This window comes from Propithecus coquereli, unplaced genomic scaffold (genome assembly GCF_000956105.1).
Source record: "Propithecus coquereli isolate 6110/MARCELLA unplaced genomic scaffold, Pcoq_1.0 Scaffold230, whole genome shotgun sequence".
NCBI lineage: Eukaryota > Metazoa > Chordata > Mammalia > Primates > Indriidae > Propithecus > Propithecus coquereli.
In genome coordinates, this window is record NW_012147842.1 from 669,332 (window position 1) to 682,327 (window position 12,996).

Below are 12,996 nucleotides of genomic sequence, written 5' to 3' on the forward strand. Positions count from 1 at the left end.
CTGGGCTCAAAGTGATCCTTCTGCCTCAGCCTCCCTAGTAGCTAGGACTACAGCCACATCGTACCACACCCAGCTAATTTTTCTTATTTTTTGTAGACACCAGGTTTTGCTATATTGTTCAGGCCAGTCTTGAACTCTTGCCCTGAAGTGATCCTCCTACCTCGGCCTCCCAAAGTGCTAGGATACAGGCATGAGCCACCATACCTGGCCCAATCACTTTTTTGCCTATCTCCTATATTTATTTAGCTGCTGGCCTACTTATGACAGCTTTTTAGGTTTGTAAATCTATCCAATGGGTATCTTGTTTTGTTTGTTTTAAGAATATGTCCCTGATCAGATTAACTGAAATGATGTATACGCAAAGGCTGTTGAGTTCTTCAGAAAAACAAATTATAATCAGGACTATTTGGCTATAAAGAACCTGTTACAGCTAATGTAGTAGGTACATATTTTATGGTCACAAGTGTCAGGTGTGAAAAAATGCCTTTTTTTGATATTCTATATAAATATAGAATATAGACATTCCAAGTCTGGAGATATTGAAAGAAACCAGGAATTCTGAGCATACAGTGACAGCCAAAAGGGAGTCCAGGTGAGCAACTGGTCTGAGCTGCTCAGGATGCAGGAGACAGACAGTACAGAGGGAGGCTGAGGAGACACGCAAAATATGTCCAATACACTTATCCAGTTGTACCAAATAAGCTCCTTAAGGGGCTAATGATGTTGTGTTCATTTTTGATCACCAGCAAAGGCTAAGAGAATGCATATAGTATTAACGGATATTTAGTAACTATTTGTTAAAGACATGAATATAAGACAGAATAAACAAACACAGTAAAGGAACAAGAACAGACCACCTAAGTCAAAATAGCCACTTTTATCCTCAGTATTGTTCCTGCTCTGGCTGCCACAGAAGCAAACTAGTCGACACAAGACAAATCAAGCTAGTGATTTAATAAATTTCAGCGTAAATCATACCAGTATTGGTAAATAACATCATCAGGCACTCATCATGACAGTTAAAGCAGCAACACAGAAAAAGTTTCCAAGTGTTTCCAATGTGCAATGATCAGATAACACATAAAGGAACATAAATATCCACGTTATATACGTACACACATATATAAATGCAATTCCTGCATTTATACAGTATTCCCTCCAATATCTAGTTAGACAATAATGTTTAATAATAGCAAGTACATTATTTAAACAATTATAAAATCAAGGCAATAATGAAAGAAAGATTAATCATTTTTTTCTCTAACTTAAGCATAGATAATCTGACCATTAAGATTGATTGATAAATTTGAACACAGCTGAACACATATTAGATCAAATTGATTCTGATAGTTAAGCTATGAATTTGTTGTAGGATGGTTTTAAATTAAGATAGTGCTTGAATGCTCAGCAGTATGTTTGAAAAAGAAAACAAAGAAATGTTTTTGAGAAATGTATTAATTTCTTAAAACACAAGATTTTAATTGAATTAAGTTGAGGTATTTCTAGTATTTTTCTTCATTTTCATTTTGCATCTATCTGTTGGACAGAACACTAACACTAAACAGTTTTTTTAAATCTCTTCATTAAAGTTATTTGAATCATATCATGAGTGACTTTTTCATTTAAAATTAGACTTCCAGTGTCCTTCACTTAGGAAGAATGTTGTGAAAACCAGGCCATCTGCTAAGGTGGCTACAGTTACAAGTGGCCCTCAGAAGGTGGTTGGCTTGCTCTGTTTTAGCACTCTGTTGGATTACAAACACACACAACAAGTTCACCTTGATCTTTCACATTAAGTATCCCAGGGACAAAACCCGACATAAATTTAAACCTATGACGTTTCCATCTAAAGAAGGCAGAAATAAAACGGGACTTTGGGTTCGATTACAACAAAACATCAGAAGTGCCAGAAACACAAGTCTGAAAGCTCCATCTTTGGGGAAATATGGCAAATAATGCCTCTCCCGAACAGAATCAAAATCATTGCTCTGCAATCAACAACAGCATCCCGCTGATGGAGGGCAACCTCCCCACTCTGACCTTGTCTGGAAAGATCCGAGTTATGGTTACTTTCTTCCTTTTTCTACTCTCCACAACCTTTAATGCTTCTTTCCTGTTGAAACTTCAGAAGTGGACTCAGAAGAAAGAGAAAGGGCAAAAGCTCTCGAGAATGAAGGTGCTTTTAAAACATCTCACCTTAGCCAACCTGTTGGAGACTCTGATCGTCATGCCGCTAGACGGAATGTGGAACATTACAGTCCAGTGGTACGCTGGAGAGTTCCTCTGCAAAGTCCTCAGTTACCTGAAGCTTTTCTCCATGTACGCCCCAGCCTTCATGATGGTGGTGATCAGCCTGGACCGCTCCCTGGCCATCACGAGGCCCCTAGCTGTGAAAAGCAACAGCAAGCTCGGACAGTCCATGATTGGCCTGGCCTGGCTCCTCAGCAGTGTCTTTGCTGGACCACAGGTAGGCCGTCATTCATAAACTTGTTACGATATGGTGATCACAGATTCCCTATCTAAACTTGAGTAAAGGTCTTATCAAAAGAAGTACTATATGAGCTTTAAGAGCCTAGGCTCTGAAAATTCAAAAGTGGAGTTCAATCCTGGCTCTGCTCTGTTACCTTGGGCAAATTTCTTAACCTCTCTGGGTTTCGGTTCCCTCATTGATAAAAACGGGGGGTAATGCCTTCTTCCTGCCGCTTTTGTGATGATTAAATGAACAATATATTAAAGTGGCTAACATAATTTCTGGTGGGTAGTAAATACTCCCCCGAAAGATAGCTATTCTCAAAATCGACCTTATCCTCATCCTATTTTTCCATCTATTTTTCCTTTTGCTCTGGTTGAGATGGATTTGATGGTTAGTTGAAAGAATTTTTAAGAACTATGAAATTTGCATAGGCAGAAAATATTTGTAACATTTCTTTTTTTTTTTTGAGACAGAGTCTCACTCTGTTGCCTGGGCTAGAGTGACGTGGCATCAACCTAGCTCACAGTAACCTCAAACTCCTGGACTCCTGTGCTCAAGCAATCTTCCTGCCTCAGCCTCCCGAGTAGCTGGGACTACAGGCATGCGCCACCATGCCCAGCTAATTTTTTCTATATATTTTTAGTTGTCCATCTAATCTCTTTCTATTTTTAGTACAGACGGGGTCTTGCTCTTGCTCAGGCTGGTCTCAAACTCCTGACTTCAAACACTCCTCCTGCCTCGGCCTCCCAGAGAGCTAGGATTACAGGCGTGAGCCACCATGCCCAGCCCTATAGCATCTTATTGGTGATTTCTTGAGTGGAAACTTTAAGAATTCTGTCACTGCAGCTTACGGAGAATTATTCTTGATTAGTATGTTGTTCTGCCATTTGCAGCTGTGTGGGATTGAATAAAGAAAAAAAGTGGGCAATCTTGGACATTTGGAAATCTGAATATTTCCTTGAAGTTAGCTTGAATTTTGCTGGAGATAGGTTATTGGGAAAGTCATGTGACTATTGATATGATATCGCCCTCTCCCACAGAAGGCAGATATCTTTCCAGATTTTACAAATGGAAATTTATCTAGACATTCTAAATTGGCCAGATGGTTTAAAAACAAATTACTGCCAAGCAGAACTCACTGTATAGTGCAATATACTAGAAAGCTGGGTGACTAAAATTTCCCAACAATTCTTCACTTAACTCATTTTTTTGGATATTAGATAAATTTTATTAGTGTGTTTTATGGCAGGAGGAATGGGAAAAACTAAAAGGTTTTGATTTCCCTGGAGAAAAATGTATTATAATTTCTCTCCCAGTGACTGAATATACAAGAGTAGGTTTAACAAATACATCATTTAAAATGAGATTATTTAGCTAAGGCTTATGCTCTTGAAATTTTTCATTTTGTTTCTTGAAAGTATAAGTACTTTCATTTGTTTTCTTAGAGAAGATAAACACAAGTTAGATTCCTCACACTGAGCCTGGTGCTGACGAAACAAAGAAATAGACCTCAAAGAAAATGAAATTCATTGTGAAGACAAAACTTCTATAAAACGAATACAACTAGATGCTAAATTTTTTTAAACCTATTACAAGGATAAGAAGACAGTTGTTTGGGTTGAAATAGTGAAGGAAGGTTTTAGGGTAAAGTAGAATAAGCTGAGTTTTTAAGGTTGAATGTATTTGAATGGAAAAAATAAATGAAGCATCACATATATTTTTCAATAATGGTTAAAAGTGTGACTGACGTTCATGGAAGACTAATTTGGTGGAAGTGAAAGACTGAGAGTTGGGAATAGTGAGAAATTAGATTTCGTGGTCACCCCCTTCCTTTAACTCCACAGTAAACTATTTATTTGTCATAAAACATTGTGATTATATGTGTGTGTCTGTCTTTGCCATTAGGATATACGCTTCTAAATGGTGGAGACTCTATCATGTTCAAGAGAACCTTTTGTGTTCCATATTTATCACAGTACCTAATAAGATATCTAGCAAAAATAGAAATTAAAAATGTCTGAATAAATGAATGAATGAATGAGCAGCATAATAGATTTGTATCACAGAAGACCCTGATAGCCATGAAAATTCCTGAAGTTAACGCGAGAGCCTTAGAGCCTTTGCGAGTCCTGTGCAAGAAGTAAATGGATCTTTTTCAGTAAAAATATTTCAAGAAACTTTATGTATAGAGTGGAGTAGAGTGAAACAAAGAATTTTTTCAAATAGAGTGAAGTGAGACAATCTTTTCGTATCATCTGGCAATGAGGGGATTAAGTTGAGGGCTGGGGTGGTATGGGAGAGCATTGACAATGAAAGAAACATTTCAAACAAAAAACAAAGTTTGGCAACAAATTGGATTAAGGGAATTAATAATAGAGTAGATGAAAATAAATCTCCAATATTTTTGGCCAAGGAGGTTGAATAATAAAATAGCCGGTAAAATAGACGGTTGAAATAGCCAGGTAGGTTAAGAAGAGGAATGTTTGCCCATTTGTTTTGTTTGTTTGAAGGAAAAGGGGAGGCAGGCTATAAGAAGAGGTATAAACATTTGCTTTAGGACATAACTGTTGGCAATAAAAGTACAGCTATCTGGAAAGTCGTTGGTAATTTGAGATACTGATAGAGATTAAAGTCCAAACAGAAGTAAAAATAAGTCTATTTGTGACAATAACTGAAGGGCAAATCCACGATTTCATTCCCCTTAACTCTCCCAGAAGCTATAAATAAAATATTGATTTATGAATGTAATTATTTTCATCTAAGTATATCACAGCAATAATAGAAATATAATGCCAATACTTACGTAACTTAATATAGCAAAAAGAAAATATGAAATTAACTTTGAATTGTTCAGGAACTTCATGTAATGGTCTGACCTCAAATACATTACTTCTACTAAAGAGACTTATGTGAATATGAGCCACAGAAAATGATGGCACTATTTTATTTTGTAGAACAAATGACTCATCCTTATTTTCAGCAACACTTTAAATTTATAAAGCACTTTCTGAAGTTTCCTGAGAAACCTCACATAAGTAATTCTATTTGATACCTACATTAACTCTACGAGGTAAACAGGAAATGAGTTATTATTCCCATTTTATATATAGAAGAACTAAGGTCTAAACCTTTGAAAGCAATGGCATTCAAACTTTTTGGGCAATAACCCAAAGTAAACTCATGCTACATCAAGACCTTGTCTGTTTCTGTCTCTTTCTCTTACAAATATAACTGAAATAAATATTCTATTCTGTTCCATTTCATTTTTTAATGTTGATTACAACTCACTGCTGGCCACATCCTGCAGTTTAAAAAACACTGATTTAAAATGATCGGGGGCTGGGGCCTGTGGCTCGTGGCTCATGCCTGGAATCCCAGCACTTTGGGAGGCCAAGGTGGCAGGATCCCTTGGGGCCAGGAGTTGGAGACCAGCCAAGGCAACATAGCAATACCCTATCTCTACAAAAAAATAAAAAAATTAGCCAAGCATAGTGTTGTAGTCCTACCTACTTAGGAAGCTGAGGCAGGAGGATCCCTTGAAGCCAGGAGTTTGAAGCTACAGTGAAATATGATCGATTGTATCACTGCACTCCAGGCTAGGTGACAGAGTGATACTCTGTCTCTAAAATAATAAATAAATAAATAATAAAAGGATTAGTTGGCACTTCCAATATCACTTGGCCTTTTTAACTCATGTCTTTTTATTAAGGTCCAGTTTTTCTTTTATTATAGCTCTCTGCTCTCTCTCTGAATAAAAGAAGTTTCAACCCTGCAACCAATGTTATGTATATTTGATGAGGTAGACAAGAGATGAACCTTTTGATCTCTAGACTGTGACACACAGTGAGTGTGTCTCATGCTTCACCATGCTCTATGCATAAGCACATTGACAGTGGTGCATCTTGCCATAGCTAATTTACATTAAAAGGGCAAATTTAATCTTCATCCTTTGATGTACATATTGATTTTTTATCACTTGGGTAATTCATACTTCAATTGAAAAAAAAAACTAACAAACTAGTTGTCACAACTCAGGCCTGCGAACCTGGGAATTGACGATATTTTGCTAGAGCTCAAAATGATCAAATTTCAAATTGGCCACCTTCCTGATTTTCTACCTTCCTGATTATGAACCTTGGAAGCTAAGTTCTATGATGGTTTGTGTATTTTGGAAGTTTCTCCATAGCATAGCATAGAAACTTTAAAATTTTTTGTTAGTAATAGCATTTAAAAAAAAAAAATCCTACGTGCAGCCCCAATAAATGAAACAGATATAAGTGAAGCTGCTCTGGTTAAAATAGGGTGAAGGGGAGACTGGTCCTCCACTTTGTAGCACAATATTTGGCATATTGTACATATGCGATAGGTATTTATTGAACTTAACCTGCTTGTCAAGTTCAATAGTGTGTTCCATACCAGTAAATGCTCTACGTGTCAAGGCAGCACTCCACACATCTTCAGGCCACACATCTTTACACCAAAGACTAAGAAGTGGCTCACGTTTCTTGCCTGCAGGCCTGGATTAACTACAGGATTAACTACAGAATTAACTATAGAATTTAAAAGTTGTCAATATGTAATGCTGCATATTAACACAGATAAGCTGAGAAAATGAAAAGTTACTGAAAAAAACCACCTACTCAGAAATTCACGAACTCCCAGACAACGATCATTAAAAACCATCAGATCTCTAAGCAAAAAAAGAAAAACCCAAAGAAAAAAGAGAAATCTAATAACAGTACAAGAATAAAACAAACACAGATGCAAATAAAACAAACATAAACCAACAGCGAGGTGACTCCGAACAAACCACCCAACAGACTAACCGCAAAGAATAAACTATACAACATACAAAATCATCCACTAACACCCTAAGACTTCACACCCTAACTCGAAACATCTAGCTAACACCTCATTCATTCTTCCCCTCCTTCCCTCTCTCCCTCCCAACCTACGTAAAAAAATGATACAACCAAAAAAAGAAAAAATACACAAAGACAAATATAAAAATCAGAGAGAGCAGGAAAAAACAGCAAAAAGAAATAAGTAGACAAAAGTGAATGATCACAAAGAATGCAAAATAAAAGCATGAAAAATGACAAATAAGCAAACTTGACAAAAGCACTCCCTGATCACAAACCATAAAAAACAAAATCAAATCCACACACGCAAGACCATAATAATTAAAGCCTGACAACAAAAACCCCCAAAAGAAGGAAAGAAAAAAAAAAAGAAAAAAAGAAAAGAAAGAAACAAAGAAGACAGAAAGGAAGAAAAGAAAAAAGAAAAGGAGGAAAGAAGGAAGAAAGGAAAGGAAAGAAAGAAAAAAAAAAGAAAAAAAGGGACGAGCCAAAGAAAGAGGCAAAGACAAAAAAAGCGCGGAACCCAGCGCACGGTGAAGACAACCTAACGCTAGGCAAAAACAATAAACCGAGGACAAAACAACGACGAAATAAGCTGTCAACGTAGCTAAAAAAAAATCGCAGACCTTCAAAGGAAAAGCAACTAAGACCAAAAAAATAACAAACTAACAGAAGAAACGAACAAAAATATAACGAAACAAGCTTATCTGTGTTAATAGGCAGCATTACATATTGACAACTTTTAAATTCTATAGTTAATTCTGTAGTTAATCCTGTAGTTAATCCAGGCCTGCAGGCAAGAAACGTGAGCCACTTCTTAGTCTTTGGTGTAAAGATGTGTGGCCTGAAGATGTGTGGAGTGCTGCCTTGACACGTAGAGCATTTACTGGTATGGAACACACTACTGAACTTGACAAGCAGGTTAAGTTCAATAAATACCTATCGCATATGTACAATATGCCAAATATTGTGCTACAACGTACTAGCACTGTGCTAGTAGCAAAAATAACGACAATAATGATGATAATAAATAATAGTTGAGGACATAAATATGTGCCAGAAATTGTGATACATGCTTTTTTACATGCAACATTTCATGTACTGTTCCCAACAACTCTATACATTATCTGCAATTATTATTCTTATTTTACACATGAAAAAACTAATTCTACAATATTCTATAACATGCCCAACATTATTGTCTGATAAGTGGAAATATCAGTATACCTAGTTAACTCCATAGTCAGAGCTTTTAACTACTATGCTCTACCATGCTATGCAATGCAGTATCGTCTATTTCCTTTTTTCCTGTAGGAGGCTGGGGAAGGAAAAAGAAGGAAAAACTTTAGGTGGGAATAGAAGGTTAAAAGACATCAGGAAAAAAATATTTGGTATGCATTTATAAATACATAAATGAATATATATGGATACACATAGAAGTTGTACATATCCTCAATATTTTATAATGATAATGGTTAAGATTTATACAGTGCTGTGTGCCAGGCACCATTCCAGGTGTTTTGCATGTAATAACTCATTTAATTGTCATAACAGCCCTTACAGTTACATACTAAGATTATCTTCATTTATAGATGAGGACACTGAAGCATACCATCTGAAGATAATTACCTTTGGAAAAGATTAGGTAATGGTGTAATTAGTGAGGGGTAAGGTGAGGGTTAAAGACATTATTCTAAGAAGGAATTACATCTACAATTGACTGTGAAGAAGGAAAACAGAATGTTCTTGTTTATGGCAAAATAAAGCAGACGCTGATAAGAACTGGGGCTAGGGATAAGATAAGCGAACACAGAAATTAAAGAAATATAATCCAAGGACAAAGGAATCACTGAAAGTAAAGTGGATCTCTATATTAATCATTCAAATGAACATGGCCTTGGGGCACAGAATAAACTTAACCAAGACTAAAGCTAATTAATTTATGGGCAAGTGAGATGCGGAATTTGTATACACTTTACTATATCTCTCTTTTAAAATTTTATCGATCTACCTTATATTACAGGTATCACAAACATTTTATATCTCCACTACCAAATATTAAGTTATCTGATAGAAAAATATATGTGGTTCATTTTTTATGACACAGAACACCTGGTATAATTATTTTTACCAAAGAGTTGCTTAAAAAATAAGCGTTCGTTAAATAAAGATGATAACCGTTAACTCAAATTATAGTACTATGTTTCAAAGTCACTGCTAATTGAAAGTTTCATCGTTGTAGCTTAAAACCATGAAACATTACATTGAAATGTGGCCCAGTGCAGAGCAGAAAGTCAAACTCTTGTCATTTGGTTCCAAGTCCAACTGGGGAAATGTGGAGGGAAGTAGCTAAGACTTTAAAGAAATGTAAGATTCTCAGGTTCGGGGTGAAGTAATCCTTCCAAAGACTTCTACTCACAACATCTGTTGGCTCTAATTCAAGACTGAACTTTAAATAAGATCAGGTTGCAAAGAATTATGGAAAACTGAAAGACTCACTTTGTAATGTGGAAAAAACTTTGTCTGAATTATAAGATAAAATTAGTTCAATGTACTTGTTTGGGTTTGACTTTAAGATTGATAATAAGATTATTAGATGCTCCCTAGTGGATTAATTTAAAATTTCTCTTTTCCCCTTGAAAATGAAAAAAGACCTGAAACTGAAAATCGACTTTTTAATTTTTTTAACATGTCCAGGGTTTCTTTCCTTTTTGAAGTGACAGGAGTGGGAGTGGAGTAGGCCTTTTAGAAAAAAAATGCTATAAAGTGTTTCTTGCCATATTTGTAAAGTATAAAAAATAATTCTGTTTCTTATATTTACGATTAAAAATAAAATCTCTAAACTCAACCAAAAACTTAAAAAATGAATACAACCTCTCATTTGCTTAAAATATAAGATTTTCTTTACTGTTGTTTACAGCACTATAGCACTCTATTGAGTGGTCTACCATAGTGTATTCAGCTACTGCTCTGTGAATTGGTATTTAGATAATTTTCGATATTTTTAAATCACAAATGATGCATCAGTGAATAACCTTGCACATATGTATTTTTATATCATGGGCAGGGGTGAGTGTATCTTCAGGGTAAATTCCTGGATGGGGAATTACTGGGTCAAAGGTAAATGCATGTGGAGTTATGCTATGCTATTCCCTTCCATAATGTGTGTACCAATTTGCATTCTCACTAGCAATGTATGAGAACTGGTTTCTCTACAATCTTGCCAACAGAGAGCATGGCTGTACTTTTTAATTGTTGCCAATCTTGACAGTGAAAATGGTATTTCAGTGTAAATTTAGTTGACATTTCTCCTATCACAAGCCAAGCTGAAGATCTTTTCATATGTAAGGGCCAGTTTTATATCTTGTTGGTGAACTGTCTGTTGATGTCTTTTCACTACGTTTTTAAGACAATGTCATTTTAATGGGTTTTTCTGTCTCTACAGTAAAATATAAACATGTATTTTTGGGGATACGTTCTAAATGCCAATCACAGTATTAGATACTGAAGATATAACTATGAACAAAACCACTTACAAAAAGTTTGCTCAGCATAATTGTACCAGAAATTGAAAATATAAAGGTTTAAATTCTTGGGTGATGACTGTTCTGCCAGGTTGAAATAATTTCCAAAAAGTTCAAAATCTTACAGCCCAATTCACACCCATTTTTTTTTTTATTCACATGGTTGTCAATGTGCACCAGACATATTTTAAGTAAATATCCACTTATATAATAATTTTTCATAGAAATGCCAAATAGCAAGGAACTTGGAAATTGCTTTAGGCAACAATATGTTAGGAGGCTGGCCAAATACCAGAGAGAAAATTTTCAAATAGTGTTTGGGAAAAAGTAACATAAACTTCTTGTTTTCTCACACAGTTATACATCTTTAGGATGATCCATCTAGCAGACAGCACTGGACAGACAGAAGTTTTCTCTCAATGTGTAACACACTGCAGTTTTCCACAATGGTGGCATCAAGCCTTTTATAACTTTTTCACCTTCAGCTTCCTCTTCATCATCCCTCTTCTCATCATGCTGATCTGCAATGCAAAAATCATCTTCACCCTGACACGAGTCCTTCATCAGGACCCCCACAGTATGTATTCCTTAGATTTAGTGGTAATTGTGGGCAGTTTTTAGACAGTAGTACTCACAACAGAGTGGCAGTTACTATCTGCCAGATACTGTACTAAAAAGTTTATATATATTAGCTTATTTGATATGCACAATCACCCTATGAGGTAATACTTTTATTATACTTTCATCATCCTCAATTTACAGATGAGGTAATTAGCATCTCCTAATGTTCTACATTTGCATCACAAAACTAAGACAGAAAGGACAATTACTCCATTAAAACCCAAGATAAGCACTGGCAAATTGTTCCTGCTGGGCCAAACAACAATATACCAAACAGGTGATATTGAGAATATAGCCAAGTAAAACTGTTAAGTGCTAGCCAATAAACTTGTTAATGTTAAGCTGTTTTGTTTCATATTCAAATCTCCTATATCTATACAATATAAATTATGCACATTTTTATGTGTGTTTGCATGTGAAATATTGTGGAATATGTAATTATTTCATCCAAAACTTCACACGTGGTTGTACCTTTTTTTGCTTCAGTAATCTGATGCATTCACCAAAACTAAAATTTACAAACTTATAAAGTACGCATGGTTATGTTGGCAACATCCAAAAGACATGTTGTCAGTAACATAAGTTATATCTGGTATAATATAACAGGGATATCATTTTAATTATTAAGGTGTGAACACTCTCAGTGGACATTCTCACAATCATGGTGACGCTGTGTAATAGGTATCTGGGCAGTTTCCACATGCCAACACAAAATGGTATTTGATATTTCCAAAAAATATATACTGCAAAAGCAATTTGCCTTCCAAATTTTATCCCAGAGAAACTCTGTTTTATAAGGGATATCTAAGAAGGGCACAGAGAGAATAAGAAGATGAATTTCAAATCGGGGTTAATCTGAAAAAAATATGAGCAGTGCAGAAGCAGAAAAACAAAAAGCAGAGGCAATGAGTACTGGTTAAATATTATTAACACATTTATTTATTTAATTTTGTATGTATTCAACTAATGTGTACTGAATACTCAATATTGCTGGAAACTGCCAGGTTGGGGATACCATGGTGAATAAGATAAGCCAAGTAGCTCTCCTGTTGTCAGGGAGCCTATAGTCTAGCAGAAAATTCAGAGAGTAAACAGTAAACTAACAATCAAGCGTGATGATATTTCAAAAGAATGAGAAACATAGCATGTGGTGGGTGTCTTTATATTTTTTTCATATTCAGCCACTGAGCTGAGCCAAGATGCTTTTTTTTAAATGTGCTCACTCTGATTGACTGCTTTATTACTTACATGTCACTAAGGTTTACAAATATTGAAGATTAAATGAAACAGCATGTGAAAAGAGCAAGGCCCATGGCAAGGCACATAGTAAATGGTAATTAGTTTTGTCTAACCAAAAATTCATGACTAATCTTTAATCAGCAAATTACTTATTTTAACATTTCTGCTCAAAAGTTAATTTTATAATTAAAACATGGTACATGTAAAAGATTTTCCTCTATATTTCCACTCTTTGGTGATCAATGAATAAGAAGTTGCCAAATGACTATTTCTGAAT

General features: G+C 35.4%; 1 protein-coding gene across 1 annotated transcript in view; it reads left to right on the forward strand.

Annotated features, from left to right (window-relative positions):
• The first annotated feature begins 1,932 nt into the window (after positions 1 to 1,932).
• The window catches only part of GNRHR (gonadotropin-releasing hormone receptor), a 17,754-nt gene continuing 6,690 nt past the window's right edge, over positions 1,933 to 12,996 (forward strand). The window contains exons 1-2 of the mRNA XM_012645336.1: positions 1,933 to 2,467; positions 11,217 to 11,436. Of these exons, the coding sequence (XP_012500790.1) occupies positions 1,946 to 2,467; positions 11,217 to 11,436 (742 nt within the window). The 5' untranslated portion in view covers positions 1,933 to 1,945. The remainder of the gene's footprint in view (positions 2,468 to 11,216; positions 11,437 to 12,996) is intronic.